Raw genomic sequence first — 25,602 nt, 5'->3', positions numbered from 1 at the left:
CTTGCACCCTGCTGTTACAGTATTTAGTCAGCCACCGATTGTGCAAGTTCCCCCACTTAAAATGATGACAGAGGTCAGTAATTTGCACCAGAGGTACACTTCAACTGTGAGAGACAGAATGTGAAAAAAAAATCCATGAATCCACATGGTAGGATTTGTAAAGAATTTATTCGTAAATCAGGGTGGAAAATAAGTATTTGGTCAATAACAAAAATACAACTCAATACTTTGTAACATAACCTTTGTTGGCAATGACAGAGGTCAAACGTTTACTATAGGTCTTTACCAGGTTTGCACACACAGTAGCTGGTATTTTGGCCCATTCCTCCATGCAGATCTTCTCGAGAGCAGTGATGTTTTGGGGCTGTCGCCGAGCAACACGGACTTTCAACTCCCGCCACAGATTTTCTATGGGGTTGAGGTCTGGAGACTGGCTAGGCCACTCCAGGACTTTCAAATGCTTCTTACGGAGCCACTCCTTTGTTGCCCGGGCGGTGTGTTTTGGATCATTGTCATGTTGGAAGACCCAGCCTCGTTTCATCTTCAAAGTTCTCACTGATGGAAGGAGGTTTTGGCTCAAAATCTCACGATACATGGCCCCATTCATTCTGTCCTTAACACGGATCAGTCGTCCTGTCCCCTTGGCAGAAAAACAGCCCCATAGCATGATGTTTCCACCCCCATGCTTCACAGTAGGTATGGTGTTCTTGGGATGCAACTCAGTATTCTTCTTCCTCCAAACACGACGAGTTGAGTTTATACCAAAAAGTTCTACTTTGGTTTCATCTGACCACATGACATTCTCCCAATCCTCTGCTGTATCATCCATGTGCTCTCTGGCAAACTTCAGATGGGCCTGGACATGCACTGGCTTCAGCAGCGGAACACGTCTGGCACTGCGGGATTTGATTCCCTGCCGTTGTAGTGTGTTACTGATGGTGACCTTTGTTACTTTGGTCCCAGCTCTCTGCAGGTCATTCACCAGGTCCCCCCGTGTGGTTCTGGGATCTTTGCTCACCGTTCTCATGATCATTTTGACCCCACGGGATGAGATCTTGCGTGGAGCCCCAGATCGAGGGAGATTATCAGTGGTCTTGTATGTCTTCCATTTTCCGATGATTGCTCCCACAGTTGATTTTTTCACACCAAGCTGCTTGCCTATTGTAGATTCACTTTTCCCAGTCTGGTGCAGGTCTACAATACTTTTCCTGGTGTCCTTCGAAAGCTCTTTGGTCTTGGCCATGGCAGAGTTTGGAGTCTGACTGTTTGAGGCTGTGGACAGGTGTCTTTTATACAGATGATGAGTTCAAACAGGTGCCATTCATACAGGTAACGAGTGGGGGACAGAAAAGCTTCTTACAGAGGACGTTACAGGTCTGTGAGAGCCAGAGATTTTCCTTGTTTGAGGTGACCAAATGCTTATTTTCCACCCTAATTTACGAATAAATTCTTTACAAATCCTACCATGTGAATTCATGGATTTTTTTTTCACATTCTGTCTCTCACAGTTGAAGTGTACCTCTGGTGCAAATTACTGACCTCTGTCATCATTTTAAGTGGGGGAACTTGCACAATCGGTGGCTGACTAAATACTTTTTTGCCCCACTGTATGTGCTGGATTGTCTCTGGGGCATCTTTACACAGCCTGCACCTGGGGTCTTGCCTGGTGTGATAGACCCCAGCCTCTATGGATCTTGTACTCAGAGCTTGTTCTTGTGCTGCCATGATTAGTGCCTCTGTGCTGTTTTTCAGTCCAGCTTTGTCCAGCCACTGGTAGGATTTCTGGATATCAGCCACCTCCTCTATCTGCTGGTGGTACATACCGTGCAGGGGCCTGTCCTTCCATGATGGTTCCTCGTCTCCCTCCTCTTTCTTGGGTTTCTGCTGCCTGAGGTGTTCACTGAGCACTCGATCAGTTGGGGCCATCTTCCCAATGCATTCTTGGATGTTCCTTGTCTCATCCTGGACTGTGGTGCTGACACTCACCAGTCCTCGGCCCCCTTCCTTCCGCTTAGCGTACAGCCTCTGGGTGCTGGACTTGGGGTGAAACCCTCCATGCATGTTAAGAAGCTTTCTTGTCTTTATGTCAGTGGCTTCTATCTCCTCCTTTTGCCAGCCTATTACTCCAGCAGGGTACCTGATCACGGGCAGGGCGTACGTGTTGATGGCCCGGATCTCTTAATCTCTTTAAAGCCATTATCTTTTTTTATCGCTTTCACTGCAGTGGGTAAATGAAGTCTGCAAGGTTAAAAAAGAGATTTACATTTATTGTTCATTACTTTTATCGGACATCATCCAATCCCTTTTATACGAATTTAAGAAATAACATGGAAAATATCCTGTTGATTCCATATAGAGACTCGGCATTTGTCCCATCCTAAATATCTGGACCAGACAGCATTAGGAACCAACTCCTCAGACCAGTAAAAAAGGTCAAGAACACAGTTACACGATTGCTAAAGTAACCTGTTTTTGGATAAAAGAAAACCATATAAGCATGAGGAATACAAGCCCTGGAATCTCGGTTTTAAAAAAAAGAAACACTAACCACTACACATTACTTTTTTTATGTCTACTATACAGGAGTTGCTGCTCACACCCTGAGTTACACTACTAAGTCTGTCAGATGTCCCAAATGGAATGTCCGGCCGCACGCGTACTCATGCTGGACACCTCATGGTCCACTAGCCCACGACTCAGCTGCAAAGTGCTTACAATTAGTTAGGTCAGTTTCATCAGAATTATCTGCCGTCATCCAGATATAAGTTGAGCAATGGTTTAACTAATTTTCCATGAAACCATAAAAGGAAGCCGGATTTAAATAGAACATAGGATATAAGTGAAAGAAATATAAGTTTAAGTTTGACTATGGAGCACATCTCCTTCAACGTTCACGATGACCTGAGTGGATTGCATTTCTCTCATTCAACTGGCTGACTGTTTGGGGGGGGGGGAAGCAGCTAATAGTTATTTAGTTAGTGGGTTCTGTGTCTGTGGGTGTCTGTGGGTTGTTGTTTTTTAATCACACTAGGAGTGAATGAAAGCAGAAAAAACCCTGTAAAAGATGCAGACTGTGAAAGTCTGGTTTTTAAAATAAATCTTACCAGCTGTAACTGATATTAGAGTTTTTTTGTGTTTTAAGTCTTTTGTTATAAGGACATGTTAAGACCTCTGTCTCCCAGTAGCATTGCTGAAGTGACACTTCTTTCCTCCTTTTTTTGTTCCCTAGTATTAAACTACGGTAATTAATAAAGATTTGTGATATTGCCCCCATAAAGCAATATGATTTTAATGCACTCATTGTGATGCAGAGATTTGGATTGTTGTGCATGCAATGTGCATGAAGTAGATAAAAAATAATTTTGTCAAGACTTGATGTACTTCTATGTTTACAACTGCTCGGGAAGTCCTCAGTCCAAACTGACTTTATGGTTCATACGAGTCAACTCAGGAAGCTCCTGTCGTGACCTCCCCTCTATGAGCGCGCACACACACACACACACACACACACACACACACACACACACACACACACACACACACACACACACACACACACACACACACACACACACACACAGCAAGAGAGAAACAGAGAGATCATTAATGCAGAGGATTGCAGCAGCTCTTGGATTTTCACTCTCTGTTGGATTTTAAATGAACAGTCACATAAATTTCATTCCAGATTTTTTGTGTTTGCTTCAATTAAGATGTGTCTTTAAATCTACGATACCTGTCTTGTTCAAATAGTTTATTAACATAGTAAAGAAGTAGCTAGGGAACTCAGTAAGTAGGAACAGCGATAGTTTAAAGACATTTTCTAAAATAAAGAGGATTTCATCATCCGCAGTTTGTGAAAACTGCAGGTGTCACATTAAAAAACAAATCAGTAGATTGACAAATGATGGATAAAGACGCTTTTCAGAGGTACACTTCATGTACTGATTAACATACAGTTCAAAGATGTGCGTTAGGGTGCAGACTGGTTATGCCAATTGTGGATTTTGCTATATGAATATGCTCAAGAGTCTGTTTGAGCTAAAAACGTGACATATAGTGCTATATATATATATATATATATATATATATATGTATCTGGATGCCACCTGCAAAGGTAATCGGAGCACTAGGTGCGGTGACTCCCAAGCTAGGCGAGTGGCTCCAGCAGATCCCGGGAACAACATCGGAGATCTCTGTCCAGAAGAGCACAGTCCTGGGAACAGCTAAGATACTGCGCAGGACCCTCAAGCTCCCAGGCCTCTGGTAGAGGACCCGAGCTTGAAGGATAAAACCGCCCGCAGGGGCGTTCTGGGTGTGTTGTTATATATATATATATATTAGGGGTGCAACGATACACAAAATTCACGATTCGGTTCGATACTTTGGTGTCACGGTTCGATATTTTTTCAATACAAGAAAATGTTCATGCTTTTTTAATTTGTCATTTATTAAAATTATAAATATATATTTTAACTCAAACGTACAGTTTTAAAATTTAATGTTGCTGAAACAACAAAGGGATCAAATAATAAATATATCTGATCGAGAAATCACTCATGTTTGGAAAAGAGAGTTTATTACAGAGAAATATCTCTTTCCAAAATAAAAGCTATACTATACGCTTATTCTGGGCTATCCTCTCAGCAGCATATTAAACATATCAGGTCCCCATAAGAAGAATCATGTGCTAACGGCTGTCTAAATGACTCGGATAAAGTTTGTAGCATGCGTGCTTGTTGTTTTTGTCTGCTTCCACTTGTCTTTGCACTAGGATGATGTCGGTGTAAATGTGCAGTCATATTCATTTTGTTCCCACTAGTGCTGTCAGCGTTAATCTGAAATGACGTTAACGCCACAACACGGCAAATCTCCGTTAACGAGCTACCGTGGATCGCCCCGTGCATGGGGCTGGACGGCCAACTGCCCCGACGTCATGACAGCGCATATTGGGAATGGCATATGCACCGATCGGTTTTCTATCGCCCATTTGCTGGAGGGCGCCCTCCGTTTGCGAGGTGCGCCTGCTGCTTGCGGCGCAGAGAAGAGAGGGCGGGGCGGCGGGGGATTTTCTGACCGGCTGGAGCAGCATCTAATAACCAACTCACAAAGTAAAACAAAATAAAAACAAACCAACAAACACGAAAACACCAGACATTATAATACAGACTTATAATTTGCACCGATGTTTTTTCAAAATTCTGTACACGAAAAGTGAGCGCGAGAGCCCTCAGTGCGCCTGCTCGCTGCTAAAGTCAAAGTAAACTTTATTGTCATCTCCGCTACATACAGTCCAGTATATAGAGAGACGAGACGACGAGGCTCCAGTTACAGCAGTGCAAGTAAACAAACAATAAGAAGAGTAAGAAAATAAATATACACTTTAGGACTCGGGGTAAAGGGATCGATAACAATTTAAAATTTACAGTTTGATGATTTAAAGTCTCACACACAAGCCATCGAAAGGGGAGGGGCCCTGCTGCTTCCAAATAGAGCACATTTCATTTATAATGTTGTAAATCCAAGCCCATTATGTATTCATTGGGTTGTGTAAAATCTCAGAAATGCACCCTAGACAAAGTGAAGCAGATGTGTCATTGGATGATGGCAGGTCATCCTGAAACAATCAGAATCAGAATACTTTATTAATCCCTAAGGAAATTATGTGGATTACAGTTGCTATCAATTAGTCATTGTCAATTGTTGATTCTTCCTGTTCTCATTGTATGACGAAGTATGATGGCTGTTTGATAGCCGTTTGCATACTATGCATAATCTCTCTCTCTTCGTGTGTGTGTTAGTGTGTGTGTGTGTGTATACAAGAGTTTTATGTTAATGTACAATCCTTAATATGCTTTTTGTGTGTGTGTGTGGGGGGGGGGGGGGGCGCTAGAGGGAGTGTTCGCCCAGGGCGCCAAACAGGCTAGGACCGCCACTGGTTCCCACCCATGTAATTGAGCATTGGGTGGCACATCCGACATGACGTGCTTACCTTCAGGGTCATACTTCACATGAAGACCAAAATAGTTCCAAAGGCCAGATCTGAATGAGGGTGGGGGAGGGTAAATTTGCCATGTTGCAACGAGCTCAGCTTCTGTCTTGCTAGCTTCCGCTGTGCTCAGTGGATCTGCGCTCGACAGTGCAGCCTAGGTGGAGTAGTCGAACGCAGATCCACTGAGCTCTCAACACAGACAGCATCGTCAGAAGAAAAGTTAATAAAATAAATTTAAAAATTTGTATTGTTCGATAGATATGCGCACCAGCACTGTATTGAACGGTTCAATATCAATACGAATATCGTTGCACCCCTAATATATATATATATATATATATATATATATATATATATATATATATATATATATATATATATATATATAGAGAGAGAGAGAGAGAGAGAGATATGTATATGTATATTTTAAATCAGTAACATAGATAAAATATTTTGGATAACAAATGAGTCACATTTTAAAACACTGTTTGAATAATCAAAGAGGCATTTTAAAGCGCAGGCTATAACAGACATGCTTACCGGGAGCAGAGAAACACGCTGTAATGTCTCTTTGGCCTAATGCTGGGCTTACACTGTGCGATTTTTTCAGTCGCGCGATTCAGCTCCTGCTCAAACTGTACGATTGACTCGCAGGGGTTAGAAGTTCATAGGTCACGATGCAGGGTCTCACTACGACCCGATGCTCTGATGCGACCTGAGTGCTCACACTGTGCGTCCATAAAATGAAGGTTATAACAGAAATTCTGTCGCTCGCTCTCTCTCTCTGTCTTTCACTCACACAGACACGCACACCACCACCATCAACTTTGCTAAATTGCTAATGAAAAACATTGATCAGGCAGCTGTGATTGAGCAGCAATGTAGATCCAACTATTTTCACGGTTGTTGTGGTCGTGATAATTTTGTGAGGCCACATCGAAAAGGCTCGGATGAGCTTTCCAAAGTTCTACAAGTTGTACCTCCATCGCTTGTGTCCAGATCACACGCTGCACTGCCGTGCTGCGCCGTCTTTTTCGCTGACATTTGTGTTTGCGCGTGCGCAGTGTGACAAACTGCGGTGACACCCTCACGACGGTCGCGAGGATTTCAAGCAGGTTTGAAATCCTCCCGACCAAGCGATTGATGATCGGGAGCTGGTCGTGAGGTGTTAATCGCGTCTCGTTACCCCACGTATACTACACGATGCACGACGCACGATGAAGGCCAAAATCGGGCCGATCGCCAAAACGGTCGCACGACTCAAAAATCGGCTCAAAAATCGCACAGTGTAAGCCCAGCATAAGCCACACCAGAAATGCTCTGTGCGGATAGCAAAGTCTGCGCTGTGGGAGTGTCTGGACCCTTGAACGGCAAACTTGTAAGCCCTAGTTCGGCTCCCAAAAAAGATGCTCGAGTTGTTCTTGTGTCCAACAAAAATGAGTTCTAATATGTTTTATTTTTAATGTTACTCCGGGCTGTGTTGAACAAAGTGATTTAGCACAATTTAAATTAAAAAAATTAGTCTCTTAAATGAATGGCATCTTGACGTAGCTAGACCGGGGACTCGGTGAATGGCTTAAAAAACTAATACACTGTTTTCCATCTTGTGCACTTGAGTACACTCCAATGAAACTCGAAAAGTGGGAAAAATACACACACACACATACACACAATATGGAGATGATGACTTGGCATTTGTTAGGAAGGAGTGTAAGTATAGAGAGGAGTAATTCCTACTTCTCATTCATGTACTCTGCAATGTGCATTGTCTCGAAACTGTCCATATCTGTCCTTGTAACATGTTTATTTCTTTTCAGAATAAATGGCTGAGAAAAAAAAAACGTCAAAGTTGAGGTAAGTGGTTACTGTTTGCCATAACTAAACAGCATTGTGGGATTTTTTTTGTTTGTTTGTTTTATTTTTATCTGATATTAGTTTCGGAGGGTCAAATTTCTCTTTGGGACCAAGTGTCAAACGTCTGTAAAGGTCAGCTCTAATAAACAAGTCAGTCCCTGAAGCTTATTTGTCCCACAGAAGCTAATTTGGTGACAACTCAAGTCTGCGGGAATGTGTAAGGAATGTCTGATCTTAACAAACTAACTTTGTTGTTACATTACAGCAATATTTAGGAAACATTTAATGGTTGATAATGGAGCAGGATGAAGGTCAAAGGGAAAGTCCCGGTAAGCTTCCGGTTACTGGGAAAGTCCCTGCCACGCTTCTGGTCATGCTTCCATCTGACGTAGTCATCCGACTGGTCCATGCTATATCACCCTTCCAGACCCGGAGTGGTATAACGTGTTATAGAAAAATTTGATCGATTCTCTCTCTCTCTCCTTCTCTCAATCTCTTAAAAAATAATAAACCTGTCGTAAAAGTGACTCTTAAAAAAAGAAAACTCTTTACCACAGAGGGGTAAAATAGCTTCAATAAAATTATTTGGGATGCTAAATAGGATCGAGTTCTGAATATGGGCGCGGTGCTTTTTTTAACTAAGGGTTATTTTTACACATACAAGGAGATGAGTGGGAGGTCTCTATGAAATTCTTTGCACGGTACTCTGTAGGTTACAAGCAATAGAAAGTCCTTCTTTTTTCATTACAAGCACTGGTGTAGCTTGCCTCCACCAGTGTGTGGATGTGAGAGTGAATGAATTTGAGGCGCTATATAAATTTAATCCATTATTAGTCAGATAATCTGAAAGGTATTTATTTTATTGCATCTGTAATAAGGTTAATATAAGAAAGTAAAATACATCTAAAGCTGCTATTGTAAAAAGAAATAGCCCTCAGTCTTTACCAAGAAAGTGGTTACATTTGTAGGTGAAAATGGTTATCAAGATCTTTGCCATAATATTGATGCTAATAATAGAGACTGAATCATTTAAACAATGTACTAAACAGAATTCAAACTATGAGTTCAACTCTTGTCTGTGAAAAACTAACTGCTGCGACCATTCTGTCTCTCTATGCAGCATGCGCTCTGATCTCCACTGACTCATCAGAAATCTGCTGTGTTACCCCCCTGACTTCTCATGCCCCTGGAATGACCCCCCTCCCTCTCTGATCAGAATTGTCCCTGAACTTTTCCTCAACCATCCCTCCACCGACCCCCTCCCTCTCTGGAAAAAACATAAATGTTTTTTTCTTGTCGGATTGAATTCGTCACATCAAATTAGTCACTTGCGGAGTACTTCCCCGACCGGATGCAGTTCATCACGCATACGGATCAAATTAGTCACACATCTGGATTCGATTAGTCACTTCCGGAGTACTTCCGATAAGGTCAAAAGGTCAAGGCTAGGGTCATCAATCAAATTTTGACACAAGGTGTACTGTTACTTTTTTCACGTGCTGTATATGGCTTTGGTTCCTCATTTGAAGGAATTGAAGTGCATCCCCAAGAATGACAAATAGATTGTGGATAAATGTTTACAGAGTTTTTTGTTAGCATGAATGTTCAAGATGTTCAATAAACATGCTAAGTGCGTATATTTTCCCTTTTTTCTCGAGTCTGTTTGTTCATGCAAAATGAAATGTGATTAATATAGAATAAAACTGAATGATATTTAATTGTGAATAATCAAAATTAATCCACAGTAACCCTGTGATGAATAAAATTAAACATTTTAATTGTTTGATAGCACTAATATACATGGTGGGCCATTTATATGGATACACCGTAATAACATGGGAATGGTTGGTGATATTAAAGTCCTGTTTGTGGCACATTAGTATATGTGAGGGGGCAGACTCTTCAAGATGGGTGGTGACCATGTTGGCCATTTAGAAGTCGGCCATCTTGGACACAACTTTTGTTTTTTCAATAGGAAGAGGGCCATGTGACACATCAAACTTATTGGTAATGTCTCAAGAAAAACAATAGTGTGCTTGGTTTCAACATAACTTTATTCTTTCATGAGTTATTTACAAGTTTCTGACTACTTATAAAATGTGTTCAATGTGCTGCCCATTGTGTTGGATTGTCAATGCAACCCTCTTCTCCCACTCTTCACACACCGATAGCAACACCGCAGGAGAAATGCCAGCACAGGCATCCAGTATCCGTAGTTTCAGGTGCTGTTATGACAAATGCAGATGGACCCAGGGAGCAGAACGCACGGAGGCAGAGTTGCGGTGAAGAAAGTTTATTTACAGTGAAGGGGAGGCTTTACAAGGACAGAGAATGTACAACAGCATATGAATGGGGACGCGGAGCCAGGCCGTGCAGGAGACGAAAACACACACAGGAAGTGCACTCGATCTAAAAGGAGAGGGACGTGAGAATTAGGAGGGTCTTGCCCGATAACCAAGAAAAGCTTAAAGGAGATTTTACAGAGAGTTGGAGAGCTTACTTGGTACTGGTTGTTGCCAAAACCTGATGGAAACAAACCAGACGAGGTGAAATCCTGGGGAGGAAACAAAACTCCTTACAGTCACCAGAAATAAACCAAAGGCTCCAGCAGGCAGGGGCAGAATTACAGACTCTCCAAAAAACGTCAATACTCCGACACTAGTTGTCAGCTGGTGATCAGCTGATCACGGGGTCGGGTTTAAAAGAGAGACACCACCCACCTGTTCGCCACTCAGACATCATTCTCTTCATGTCAGGAGCTCCGAAACTCTGCTGACGTCAGTCTCCGCCTGATTCAGCAACCGTGAGTGTTTTTCCCTTCAATCCTCTTTTTCATCCCGGCTCCGCTCGCTGTCTGTCTGTAACGACAGTTCCGAAGCCACGCTTCGTGCACTGATCGTTACTAGAATAACTGCGTGTCTGTTCCAACCCACTGCTAGCCTAACCGCGTTTGGGTCTAGCCAGCACGCCACACGGGCATGCCGACCTACTGTGTGCAACTCGCCCCGTTGTGACACTAGTCTTCTGTCAGGTAGCTCCTAAAGAACATTTCTGAAGAATGCATCTGATGAGTAACAGGTGTGCCAGGTTCAGTGACTCACTGCCCCGCCTACCTATACAAAGAGGGAGGCACCAAAAAACACACACAGACAAAAACACCACACAACCAGCTCCTAACAGGTGCTGCACATCTCATATCTTCACACCATAGACAATTGCCTTCAGATGACCCCAAAGATAAATGTCTAAGGGGGTCAGATCGGGAGACCTTGGAGGCCATTCAATTGGCCCACGACGACCAATCCACTTTCCAGGAAACTGTTCATCTAGGAATGCTCGGACCTGGCACCCATAATGTTGTGGTGCACCATCTTACTGGAAAAACTCAGGGAACGTGCCAGCAGGGCCGGCCCGTGGCATAGGCCGTATAGGCAAATGCTAAGGGCGCCGTCCATCAGGGGGCGCCACGCCAGTGCCACAAATTGCTAATTGCTAATCAATAAATAGCTAGTTAACTGTTTTAACGTCAGTTAATATTGTGGAGGGGGCTAAATTGTTATGGAAAATAATAATGTAACGTTAGGTAATTACAGCACTCCCACCTTTCCCACCATTCCTCATTTGTATTAATCTTTTAAGCAGGTGTTTTTTGTTTACATTGTTATTGCCTTCTGGTTAGCTAACGTTTACCCTGCAGGTAATAGTCACTTTTCCACCCCTGTATATATTATAGTTGTAAGCCTAGTTGTTAAAGTGCACATCATTAATGTTAATTAAGCAATATCACATGAGAGGGAATGCTGTTTTTTAATATGAGCACTGCTGTGATTCGGTCAAAGATAATCATAACATAACATTCTCATATGATATTATACTGTTACTTTGCATTCTGCTATTCAGCATTTCACTGTAATGATGACAATAAATTGAATCTAATCTAATTTGCATATCAGTTAACATCATACATATATCTCTTTGGTTTTTCATTTTATTCCTGGAATCCTATTTTATTCCTATGTTTTTATTATTAGACTTTAATACTCAGTGGTGTCACATACTCCTCTCTTCAGATGCACTGTTGAAGTTTCTAAATCCCACCCCTGGGCCATCTACCACATCTACCGCTGCTGCCTCCACTTCAGCAGCACAACCCACCAGTGATGCAGCAGCATCAAGCGGTGTTATTGTATTTCATATATTCATTTTTTATTTTTTGTATTCATTTATTTATTCATATTTTTTTTTTATCTTGTTAATTATTCTGATTGTGAATTTGCTTTCTTTAAGTAAAAAAAAAAAGGTCAAAGACAAAGCTATTCGGTTTCTTGTGAGTACATACACTACACTGCCGATGTAGGGGGGCACCACCTAAAATCTTGCCTAGGGCGCCAGATTGGTTAGGGCCAGGCCTGCGTGCCAGCTTCAGTGCATAAAGAGGGAAACACATCATCATGTAGCAATTTCAATGGCCTTGACGTTTCCATTGATGAAGAATGGACCCACTATCATTGTACCCCATATACCACACCAAACCATCACTTTTGTTGTTCCAACAGTCTTGGAGGGATCCATCCAATGTGGGTTAGTGTCAGACCAATAGCGGTGGTTTTGTTTGTTAACTTCACCATTCACATAAACGTTTGCCTCATCACTCAACAAAATATTCTGTGTGAACTGAGGGTCCTGTTCCAATTTTTGTTTTGCCCATTCTGCAAATTCTGTGCGCCGATCTGGGTCATCCTCGTTGAGATGCTGCAGTAGCTGGAGTTTGTAAGTGTGCCATTTGTGAGTAGCTAATATCCGCCGAAGGGATGTTCGACTATTGCCACTCTCCAGTGACATGCGGCGAGTGCTACACTGTGGGCTCTCGCTAGGACAGCCACTGATGTTTCTTCATTAGTGACAGTTTTCTTGCGTCCATATTTTGGCAAATCCAACACTGAACCAGTTTCACGGAACTTAGCAAGCAGTTTGCTAACTGTAGCATGGAAGATGGGTGGTCTCGTAGGGTGTCTTGCATCAGTGTTGGGTGTAATGCGTTACTAAGTAACGCGTTACTGTAATTAAATTACTTTTTCACTGAAAAAGTAGAGTAACTAATTACTGTTCATTTTTAGGTATTTTAATTACAGTTTACTTACAATGTACTTGTGTTACATTGTAACATAATTAAACTTGCTGAATATCATTATTTAATTTCAATGATTTATCTTCTAAACGTAGAAGTAAACTCTGCCGCTTTAACATCGTTGTAGTGCAGGTGCACGTCATTTCGCGCCAGTTTGCTGCATAGTTGTATTCTAAAGCGGAAGATGTCGGACTCGGCTGAAGCGTGTGGCTGTTTTATGAAACTGACATATTCCTGTCTCTTCACTTTTCTGAAATGAGAGCATAGACGAACACTTCTGAGTGATCCTTGTTCATCATCCATGGATAACACCGCGGCAACTCCAGCTAAGCAGGCAAAACTTGATTTTACTTCAGCAGCACAGAAAGCGTCTGAAGGTGAGCTTGAAAAAGTTTGCAGGCTACATTGTGGAAGACATGCTACTGCTGCATACTGTAGAGTCTCCATCTTTAAAAAAATGTATAACTTACCCAACACTGCTTGCATTGAAATCTGCTGCAATGACCCAGTTACTGCGTTCACCAGATATCAACACAATTTCCATCCGCTCCTCACATTTTATCCTCTTCGACATGTCAATGGCTGTGAACAAAGAGAAACTTGTAAATATCTCATGGAAGAATAAAGTTATGTTGAAACCAAGCACACCATTGTTTTTCTGGTGACATTACCAATAAGTTTGATGTGTCACATGGCCCTCTTCCTATTGAAAAAAACAAAAGTTATGTCCAAGATGGCCGACTTCTAAATGGCCACCATGGTCACCACCCATCTTAAGAAGTTTTCCCCCTCACATATACTAATGTGCCACAAACAGGACTTTAATATCACCAACCATTCCCATGTTATTACGGTGTTTCCATATAAATGGCCTACCCTGTATATTATATATGAGTGTATACTTACCTATTAGTACAGTATATAGGTTTTGTATTTCACAGGAGAGAACCTGTGTTAAAAGCCTGAAGAAAACTATTCAAATTCTCTTTGAATTTAAGCATACATTCATTGTGTTTATTCTGCATTTACTTCATTATATTGCATGAATGTCTGTTACAAGCTTAAACATACAGTTAAAAAATGTCATTGCAACCAGGCTATTGATCGTGGCTCAAGAGTTGGCAGTTCGTCTTGTAATCGGAAGGTTGCCGGTTCGAGCCCTGGCTCCGACAGTCTCGGTCGTTGTGTCCTTGGGCAAGACACTTCACCCTTTGCCTACTGGTGGTGGTCAGAGGGCCCGACAGCCTCGCCTCTGTCAGTGCACCCCAAGGCAGCTGTGGCTACAATGTAGCTTGCCATCACCAGTGTGTGAATGGGTGGATGACTGGATGTAGTGTAAAGCGCTTTGGGGTTCATAGGGACTAAGTAAAGCAATATACTAATACAGGCCATTTACCATTTATATACACAAACTTCTCTTTATAAAACAGGTCTGAAAGCATCACTTGACAGGCTTCAGCTGGAGTATGTAGACATCGTTTTTGCGAATCGACCAGATCCCAATACACCTATTGAAGGTATGTGGATACTAATCCTCCTACCCACTACAGGGCTAGTGTTATAGCCCTTATTTAAATAAACGTCATCATTGTTTGTCTGCTTGCCCATATAGCATTTTATACCATTCTTTTGATATTCACTTACAAAGGTCAGATATAGAGCGCATGCTTTGCATGTATGAGGTCCTGGGTTCAATCCCCAGCATCTCCAGTTTTATAGGGTCAAGGATAGCTCGGTAGGTAGAGTGGTGGCCCCATGATCAGAAGGTCAAGGGTTCAAATCCACTGACTGGCTACCTTGAGCAAGGTACCGTCCCTACACACTGCTCCCCGGGCGCCCAGTGGCTGCCAGTGCTTCACCCACGGGGATCAATGAAGTATACATTAAAAGAGACAAGGCAAAAATAGAAATTGGATAAATAATGTGTTGATAAAATAAATACATTCAAAATAATTTTCTAAGTAAATGAATAAATAAACTGTTATAAAATGTAAATAAAGTGCAAATGAATTATAGCCTTATAATCTGTGAGTGAATCTAAAAGATGCTTCAGCAGTACACCTTTTTTTCATTGGCAGAACCAGAAGTTACTCTTTATATTTGAGACAAATGAACAACAATAAACATTCACAACAGTCCATTTTTTGACAAGCTGTAACTGCTCTTTAATATTCACCTCCTAAAGAAACATTTGAGCCTGCCTCTGAGACACGATAAGTAGTGATGTGCGATACCACTGATTTCCTTTCCGATACCAAGTAATATTCAGGGTGTATCGACAATACTGATCCGATACCGATACTTTGTACAAAAACTAATTTTATTTATTGTATCTCAAATTATAGCATCATAATGATTACAGGACATCAGATTACTTGTTCTTATCACTTAATAATGCAGAGTTCATCATATAGAAATAAAAAAACGGAAGTTGTGCGCATTTTGAACACCTTGCCTGCCTGCAGCACTAAAGAACTCCGTGAGAGACGTCTGTCTCGCCCTAGCAGCACCTGTCCCTGTCCTCCTCTTCAGTTCGCCTCAACATACGCTCGTCATATTCTGTGATATGATTTACTGTGAGGTGTTTGACAAGGTTAGTGATGTTGCCACAACCATACATGCCAACCCTGCTGATTTTTCCAGGAGAATCCCGAATTTCAGTGTCCCCCCCCGAAAATCTCCCGGAGCCACCATTCTCCCAAATTTCTCCTGATTTTCCACCTGGACAACAAAGTTGAAAAACCATGTTGCAGAATTCATAGCGCGGCCCAGCCAATTCCAGTTTCCACCAATGGCGGCAGCTACTTAGTTTTAATATTACTCTTATTTCTCTTTCTGGGTCGCAAAAAAACTTTTAACATATTTTCAAGTGAGAATGTAGCTGTGTAAACTTCAAATATCTGAGGCGATCGACACATCGTTTTCAAACCCCCGTGGTCTTTCATTACTCGGGTTAAACATGATATATAAGTCACTAAACACTAAATTGTAAGTGTTGTTGCCATTGCACATTGCACTTTTTTCGATGGAATATCTAGGTTGTTTTATCAGGCTTATATTATATTATAGTATTTTTTTAATGAGTGTACGTGATGTGTTGGTTGTATGTTTGTTGTTTGTTTTGACATACTGCGAATCAATTTCCCATCAGGGACAATAAAGTTACCATTGACCATTGACCATTGACTTTGATAACTTCAAAATGTTATTGTTTGGCCTTTTCAGTGTTTTATTTGTTCGTGAGTAAATCGGTTTGGCTGCGTTATTAGATTAGATTCAATTAAATTAAACTTTATTAAATTAAATTTAATACATTTAGGAGGGTTCCTCCGAGGTTTTCACACAGCTGAATAAACGTCAAACAGAAAACTAATTAAACGTAAAAGTGTGAGATGGTCGAGAGTTTACGTCAGCGCCCTGTTATATTTTAGATAGCAAGGAGCAGACGGCAGAGTTTCACTCCACCGAGGGAGCTTGTGACGTACTACCCGGCTTTCTTTAGACCGCGAAGGCCGGGTCATCAGGTGGAAGCAGCCTCTGAATTTGGACACCCGCGCTGTTTCCGGGTCGGCCAATAATAACGGTGACATTTAACATATTTTACCCGATAAAAAACACTGTAAAATGTATTTTGAACGTCTCTCTAATTCTGAGGTCTCAAGGTTGGCAAGTAGGGCCACAACACCTCACTTTTTTGCCACATGTATTGCAAACTACGTCTCAGCTGTTTGTGGAGGTAAAATACGTCCGCACATGACTCCAATTACGCTCAGCCATTGTTGTGAGTGTGCACGCTAAGGGGCTGCGAGACTTTTATACAGCCGTATTTCGCACATGACTATGAAAGGCGGAAGAAGGAGTAGTTCCTTTGAATGTAGACAATCTGAATGTTATAGTTTCTTTCCACTGTGTTCCTGTTAATGATAAACTACAAATTTACCCTAAATTACTAAAATATCGATATTTTAATGTGAGAATCAATTCTAGAACATAAATGATTGGTATCAGAGGAATCAATATTTCAGGATCGATCCGCACATCACTAACGATCAGATCTAGTCTGGGTGAAGCTCAGAGTACCTTCTAGTGTTACTCTGAGTCTGCTCCGGGCTTTGATCTTGGTTGTGGCCACAATGAAAAATTTTGATTCACACAGATATGTAGTTGTGAATGGAAAAACAAGTTTTATGAGCTCTCAGTGTCAGACATAGGTACTTCTTTAAGACAGCAATCCAGAAGGAGCCCAGGTTTAGTTTGCCCCAATGGAACTTTAAAGTGCTGTCAGTGGGAACTTCCTGAAGCTGGAATTCCATAATTTTCAGTGGGATCCACAGAAAATTCATCCGTCACCTCATGCAACTCTGGTGACATCTTCTTTTTTGCTGCAAGGCTTTTACGAGGGGTGGGTTTTGATTATCGATTTATCGATTAAAATCAATTCTAGCTTGGATAACATGATATCGATTCATTAAAATCCTGAATCGTTTTTTTAATATAAATTTATTTTGCCCGAAACGCCAGAATCTCAGGTTAAACCTCACAAAATTTTAACAACCACCAAACAGCTAAAACAGTAAATGAGAGCAGACACGGATTCTGCACAAAGACGTTAACACAAAACGCGGACCTGCCGACGGATCAGAATCAGTGAGATGTCGCCTTTCTGTCCCGACGGCACGGACAGGGTCGGGGCTGAAAGCCAACAGCTCACTGATTTTGATGTTTCGGCGGGTCCGCGCTATGTGTTTACATCCTTTTGGCACTAGATTCTGAAGCTGCAGGTTTTATCTCTCTCCAAACAATATTGACTGAACCAGCAGCAAAATAAGATCCAAACTACGCTTCACATAAATATCATCATCAATTCCCTTTTACTTTTGCTGTGTTGCTTTCACCACGATAAAAACCACACTTCTTGCAGAGCTCTCTCTCTCTCTCTCTCTCTCTCTCTCTCTGTACTTCAAGAACAGTTTCCCGTCTAAAATCTCTTTTTTCTGTATTATTCGCTTTCTTATTACGCACAAGTTGTTTACAGCGCTGTCGGCCGCTGTTTTTTTCCTTTCACTTACTTCCAAAAGAAAGCCTCATTTCTGCTGTTCAATAGGCTACTGAACAAATTCAAACTTTTTAAAATTATGCAAAATTGCAAAACGCTTAGCTGTGTCTCTAATAAAACCTCTGTGACTTTGATCTGCAGCACTTCAGCAGCATCAGGTAATGTTCATATGTTGACTAATGGTTTTTATTTCGTTTTTGATCTACTGCAGAATATTTTTAAGGTTATCTGCTATAAAATCCCAGGCCAGGAAAATTTCCTTCATGTTTTTCTGTGTTTTATCCTCAGTTACTTTGACACAAAGGCATCTGCTGTGATGCTTACACCTTTGATAAAGTCTTGCAAGTGTTAGCTTTCTTTTTATAGATATAAAAATATGGAAATGTACTGATGCGTGATTAGAATTATAATACTTCTGACTGTCTGAGGCAAAATTTCCCTGATTCAAATAGAATTTAATCGAATCGTGGATCAAATCAATTTGGGACCATATGAATCGGAATTGAATCCATTCTAGAAATCAGTGACGATACCCAGCCCTACTTTCACGGTGGAGAAAACAGTGGGTCCATTTAGCTTCTGGTGCAATATCAAGAATCTATTCAATTCAATTCAATTTTATTTATATAGTGCCAAATCACAACAAAGGTCGCCTCAAGACGCTTCATATTGTACAGTAGATACAGAGACAAACCCAACAATCATATGACCCCCTATGAGCAAGCACTTTGGTGACAGTGGGAAGGAAACACTCCCTTTTAACAGGAAGAAACCTCCGGCAGAACCAGGCTCAGGGAGGGGCGGCCATCTGCTGCGACCGGTTGGGGTGAGAGAAGGAAAACAGGATAAAAACATGCAGACATAGATTAATAACAGATATGATTCAATGCAGAGAGGTCTATTAATACATAGTGAGTGAGAAAGGTGACTGGAAAGGAAAAAGTCAATGCATCATGGGAATCCCCGGCAGCCTACGTCTATCACAGAATAACTAAGGGAGGATTCAGGGCCACCTGGTCCAGCCCTAACTATATGCTTTAGCAAAAAGGAAAGTTTTAAGCCTAATCTTAAAAGTAGAGATAGTGTCTGTCTCCCGAATCCAATCTGCCTTGTGATGCCATGATGCCTGCCAGTCATTGAAGCTGCACCATTACTGACAGCCCACCACAGTTCTGCCAGTCCAGGTCATTGTTAGAGAAGTAGTTGTCAATGCAGCGGAAACATTCCTGAGCCGTAGCTCGTGTTGGTAGCTCTCAAAAAAACAGCTCTCCCAGCGATAAGGAAGAAACTCCCAACAGCAATGCACCATTCGGAAAAATTGAGAAAAAAATTGAAAAATTGACTACTTTTTATTCTTTCCAGAAGCTAATGCTGTATGTCTAACGGTGTGTTCACACCGAACGCGATGGATGCGAACAAAACGCCCCAAACGCCCCTAATTTGACGCGTGCACATTCGCACCTCTATGCGTGTCCAAGAAAAATCCAATCGCGCCTCAAAATTGCATATTTTGACGCGTGTGAACCGGAAATGTGGGAGGGATGTGAGAGGAAGTTGTGCCAGACCGGTATGTTTGCTAGATGGCAGCTGTCGAGCTAGCGTTTGAAGAGAGAGTCTCCCTTCTCTATTTACTTTCCCTCGCCCAGTTTGAGGACCTGCTGTCCCGCGTTGGTCCAAGCATCGCCCGCCTAGACACCAACTACAGGCGCTCAATCCCACCTGCAGAGCGCCTGTCCGTCTGCCTGAGGTCAGTAAAAGTGTTTAATACGGTAGTCCTTTATTGATACCTGTGCTAATATGCTAAACTATCGTTTATAGACTGCTAACATGGATGTGCTATGCTATCAATGAATGCCGTCGGTGTTTACTGATAGCGAACTGTGGTACGGAGACGACTCAGAAGGTCTCATCAAGTGCTGATTTAATTCGATTTATGCTGTTATCAGTGTTTGCAATGATAGCATGGCTGTGGTGTCCTATCAATGTATGCACTCGGTGTTTGCTGATATCAAACTGTAGCATTAGGACCACTGAGTTAACCTTTGTAGTAATACTCACTCCTTTTTATTTAGACCTGGTTTAATTCTGGGATAGTTGAATATTTGTATATAATCCCTGCAGCTGTCAGACTCTATAACAGGGGTCACCAGCCTTTATTAAAACAGAGTTAGATAAAACTGAACAGTTTGGTTCATCTTTAGTTACATGGTTCTATCTTGATAAGCTATGTCTTATCACAGATTAATTTTTCAAAAATATTAATGATTTAAGCAAGGAAAGGGCTACATGTCAACATACAACTCTTTATTTCTATTAATGTCTTACTTCATTCCTACCTGATTGACATGTTTAGGAATTATGAGTGATTGGCACACTGTAGTTGTAAAAGTTGCTACCAATCAAATTATGATATGTTAAAGTTAAAACAAAACACAACTGTTTTAGATATTATCTAATAAACATTTTGTAATTATCCTTATAATTACAAAATGTTTTATGTAAGTTTTAAGTTTTGTGATTTAAATCTGACATCACAAAAGTATTTTGGAATTTGAATAATGTATTTTGTAACTGCAGTACACATAATACTAATTTTGAACAATTTTGTCCAGGTTCCTTGTCACCGGGGACTCCTTCAGGACCAAGCATTCAGTTACAGAGTCGGTGTGTCCACGGTGACCCAGATCACTCCCCAGGTAGCGACGGCCATCTGGGACTGTCTAGTGGACGACTTCATGGCTGTGCCATCACCTGGAGACTGGCGGTCCATCACAGAGGGATTCCAGGAGCGCTGGAACTTCCCTGTGTGCTGTGCAGCTCTGGATGGGAAGCACGTCCAGACAAAGGCACCCCATATATCATATAGGAGACACACATTGATATACACTAAATATTTATTTCATTTCTTTTTTGTCGTGCGCAAATTTATGCACCTGCTTGATTTTGTTTAAACAATTATTGCACACTTTTTGTAAATCCAGTAAACTTCTTTTCACTTCTCAAATATCACTGTGTGTCTCCTGTATGATATATTTAACTGACATTTTTTATTGTAACAACCAACGATTTATACAGGAAAATAATGTCTATTAACAAGGTTGCCCAAACTTTTGCATCCCACTGTATTAGTATATTTTGTCATTAGTATAATATGAAATAAATTCTACATGTGTCAAGTCGTGTGCCAACATTTGCTGTGTAGTAGAACTGAGACATTAGTCATTATAAAAATTTATTTGAAATAATATTAGAATTCTCAAACAGAAAAACATTAAACATAAATATATAAAATATAAGTATTTACAGAGAGACAGGAATAAAAAGGACCCAGCTGCTCTCGAAAGCAGGAACAAGGCTGAGGAGGAAATGCTCCATTGGAGACTGGTGTGGCCTCTTCAGGGACTCCAGGATGGCCAGCTCCACCGCCGATGGACCGTCCTGGGACCCGTCCCCCTCTGTGGGCCTGTAAAACAGCACAAAACACAAAGAAATGAGAAGGCTGCTACTAGATTTTAATTTCAACATTGAAAAACAAAAACAAAAACAGGATATAATCAGATTGGTTGTAGATATTTAGTAAAGGTGATCACAAGGGAATCCCACCGACTAAAAAGGTATCAGTGCTTGCTGTACATACCTGTGGTGCAGCAGCAGGAGCTCAGGGAGCCAGGAGAAGCAACTGCTCTGCTGCAGAATCAGTTGGCTCTATCAATACAGTATTAAATGTTAACAGGTTGAATACAATAATCATAGAGAAAGTGTATACAGTGGTCCCTCATTTATTGCAGCAGGGGTTCTCAGAATAACTAGCCCCTGGTCACGCACTTTATACACTGTTTTCCCCACACACATGAACATTGGTCACAGTTCTCACAATTGATTCTCAAAGTGCGAACCTCTGTAGATTGCAAAACGTAAAAGTATTTTTATGCCGCGGTTTGTCTTCATCTGCCTGCCACTTTCGTGCGCCTTTTTCCCTCGCCGTGCAGGTGTCTATTTCCGAATGAGGCTCATAGTTATGGGTATTTTTGTGCTGTTTTTTCTATTGGACGTGATAGTTATCAAAACCAAACATGATAAATTTGGCAAGCGCAGGAGACACGACACGGAGGAGATTTGTCAATCAGGCTGCAGAATGCAATGCTGTACAGTGCAAAAAAAGAAAAGAAAAAGAAAATCAGCGAAAAAGCGAAGCAGTGACGGATGAACAGCGGGACCACTGTGTGCTGTTTATTAATAAACAAAATATATTCCCAGAGGTGGGACCAAGTCATTGTTTTGCAAGTCTCAAGTAAGTCTCAAGTCTTTATCCTCAAGTCTCAAGTCAAGTCTCAAGTAATGTCAGGCAAGTCAGAGTCGAGTCTCAAGTCACTGGTGTAAAAGTCCGAGTAAAGTCACAAGTCTGAAATTTTGAATTTCAAGTCCTTTCGAATCTTTAAAAAAAAAAAAAAAAACGAAAAAAAAGCATGTTGCAGTTATATGCTAAATGTAAATATTAGACCATGTAATTTTTAAATCTGTGTTTTTCTCAACACATGACAAAATAGTGAACTTAGAAAATATACACAAATTGTGAAATTGCACCTCTTTAAAATGCAGCTCAATTAAACCTAGCTCCAAGAATAATTTTCACCGACAGTTCTGAGATAAGCTGCATGTTATTCTTGGATGCGGTTGTAGGACCGGCTTTAAAAGCGCATGACAAAAATATCATACACATTAAAAAAAACTGCATCACCAACGTAGCCTGGACAACATTTGTGTCAGGGCTCTGTGTGCGGGCAGGCAGAGATGAGGATCCAAATGCAGGACTCGGAAAATGGAATGTAACTCAAAAAACCTCAGCTTTATTGCTGGCAGGAAAACAAACATGAAGTGAGGACGGAACACTGAGACCAAGAACACACAGGCATAAACTGATGGTACGACACGACACTGAGCATGGGAAAACACAGGGCTTATATACACAGGGTAGTGACGGGGAAATCGGCAACAGGAGGGAGACACAGCTGGGAGAGATCAGGGCTAACGAGACAGGGGGAACAAAGCTGCACATACTAACATCAGACAGGAACAAGAACCTTCAAAGTAAAACAGGAAACAAAACACACTTTACTAAGACACAGACTAGACAGAGACAGACTTGACACTGACCAAAGGCTACTAAATGATAATCATAATCACAACAGCATCAGATCATAAATCATAATATAGAAAAACACCAAGATAACTGAAACACCAAGTACCAGAGAAACATAAAGGAAAATCCATGATGCAAAAGTACCAAAACATAATGAACTCAAATACTGGGTCCAACGGACCCAGAACCATGACAATATGCTAGTTAGATGAAGTCAGCTATCTCATCGTAGCATATTTATATGCATATTTATAATTATACGCTTCTTGGAGTGTGTGCATACACTCATGAAGTTTAGTAACTTCCGGTCACTGCAACAAGCCCAGGTACAGTTTACCGACGGATGGGTGCAGGACCTTGAAACGCACCGTGTAGAACGAAAGACCATCGTACCTATCATAAGTTTACCAGTCTCACAAATTGTCTTCATAAATACACATTCGTTAACAGTTTATTAATATAACCTTTGAGCTCAATGGTAATTAATTAGTAGTGGAAATGATTTCTGGTAGCATCACAGAAATGTAGCAGTGACAATAATATTGTATGCTGTAATCGTACTGGGCAATTGGTGATACAAAAAAACTGTTTTATCCTGTGAATAAAAGTATGTGTTTTTGTCAATGTACCATAATAACAGAAGCGAAACGCAATATTGTGTCAGGACAATTCACTATTTATGCACAATAAACAAAGGAGCATAGCGCTACAATTTCTGTTCAGCGTCAGACGTGCTTGTAACCTATATCACCAATTATGTTATGAAAATGACGTATTAACTACAACAGAAGACTTGCCTTTGTGGAAATGCTTGGAGCAGACTAACCTGTGAGCTGGAGTGTTCTGGGACGTTATATTTGATCTTTGAATGGCTGCAATCCAGGCCATCCGTTACCTGTTTGTTACTTTGGAAACATGGCTCGAAAAATTTCTCTTCAACGACGTGATCCGATAACAACCGATCTCTTTACCTGTCGGCTTCCCGTGGCTGTCATGCGACCGGCTATTGCAGTTAATAATACAACAGCTTCTTGACATTTTTGTGTTTCTTTTTATCGCTGTGTGACTGATTTCAATTGAAAGCCTGCGTGCGCTAGTACCTCTTGCCACGAGTTCCCAGAATCCTTTGCGGTTTTACCCCTGAATGACGTCACATTTTCAATCTCTATATAATATGCATGTTAAATTTTATATTTGGGGTGAAATATCAAGTCTTTTCAAGTAAACCGGTTCAAGTCCAATTCAAGTCCCAGGTCATTGGTGTAAAAGTCCAAGTCAAGTCACAAGTCTTAGAACATTTTTTCAAGTCAAGTCTAAAGTCATAAAATTAATGACTCGAGTCTGACTCGAGTCCAAGTCATGTGACTCGAGTCCACACCTCTGTATATTCCTATATGACAACATGCATAAAAGCAGAACGGTATTTGTACGTCAGTGGGAAAATAGCGGTAGCTTGCCAGCTTTTGTGCGGCTTCCCCGGGTCAGCGAAAACTTTCAAAAGAGAAATGAATGAACTTACCAGGTTGCCCGATCTCTTTACATATCTTCCTCCAAGCTCGTCCTTTATATTCCTGTCTCGGTACAGAAAGCAGCTGGTGTCGTACGGCTCCGGGTTGTTTGCTACAGCGTTGATTAGCCTTCCCTCCATTGAAGAATGGGCACGGGCTTTGGCTGGATCTGCCCCTTTGACCTAGTAAGTAACAGCCACGTCACCAGGCTCCTGATTGGTTGTCGCGGCGCGATTTGACGCTGGAGTTCAGATTTTCCCAACTCCAGCGGTAGACGCGTAACGCGCGTATGCACAAAATGCAACACAAAAACTCACGCGCTTGGTTTTTTTCGCGAGTCAAACGCTCCAAACGCGCTAGACTGACGCGCAAATCTGCTTCCGAATTTTCACGGGAGCCGCAATCGCGGGTCATCGCGCTTTTCCATTTACTTTACGTGTAAACCTGACGCTCTATTCGCCTCCATCGCGTTCGGTAAGGTCATGTCCATGATATGGTGGCTCACAGTGTCGTCTGAGAGTGGGATGGTCAATAGGTTCTTTGTAGCAGCCTCTCCGATCATCTTACGACACATTTGTACAGCAGCAGGCAAAATCAGCTCCTCTGCTATAATGAAAGACTTTTTACTCTGTGCCACAAGTCTGGATTTGAGGTAGCTAGCTTTTAAAGCAGTGAGTGAGTGACACAACAGACCGTTTCTGTATCTGCAGTCCTTACAATATAAAGTGCCTTGAGGTGATTGTTGTTATGATTTGGCGCTAAATAAATGAAACTGAATTTAGTTGCATTTTCTTTTCTCTTGAAATATTCCACTGGCTTTCTTGAGAGCGTGGGATGTTTGGTTTTGAGATGCCGTTTTAATTTTGAAGACTTCAGTGCTTTGTTGGATAGCATTAGTCTACACTCCACACATTGGGCTCATGGGTA

General features: G+C 41.4%; 1 protein-coding gene across 1 annotated transcript in view; it reads left to right on the top strand.

Annotated features, from left to right (window-relative positions):
• LOC146610801 (voltage-gated potassium channel subunit beta-2-like) overlaps positions 1-25,602 on the top strand; it is a 235,400-nt gene that overhangs the window by 119,930 nt on the left and 89,868 nt on the right. Inside the window, exon 9 of the mRNA XM_085343878.1 lies at positions 14,402-14,488. Within this exon, the coding sequence (XP_085200004.1) occupies positions 14,402-14,488 (87 nt within the window). The remainder of the gene's footprint in view (positions 1-14,401; positions 14,489-25,602) is intronic.

This window comes from Diplotaxodon limnothrissa, linkage group LG20 (genome assembly GCF_057381915.1).
Source record: "Diplotaxodon limnothrissa isolate DT_005_m linkage group LG20, D_limnothrissa_male_GT1.1, whole genome shotgun sequence".
Lineage (NCBI taxonomy): Eukaryota > Metazoa > Chordata > Actinopteri > Cichliformes > Cichlidae > Diplotaxodon > Diplotaxodon limnothrissa.
Note: the sequence above shows the minus strand (reverse complement) of the source record. Positions and strands in the feature narration are given on the sequence as shown.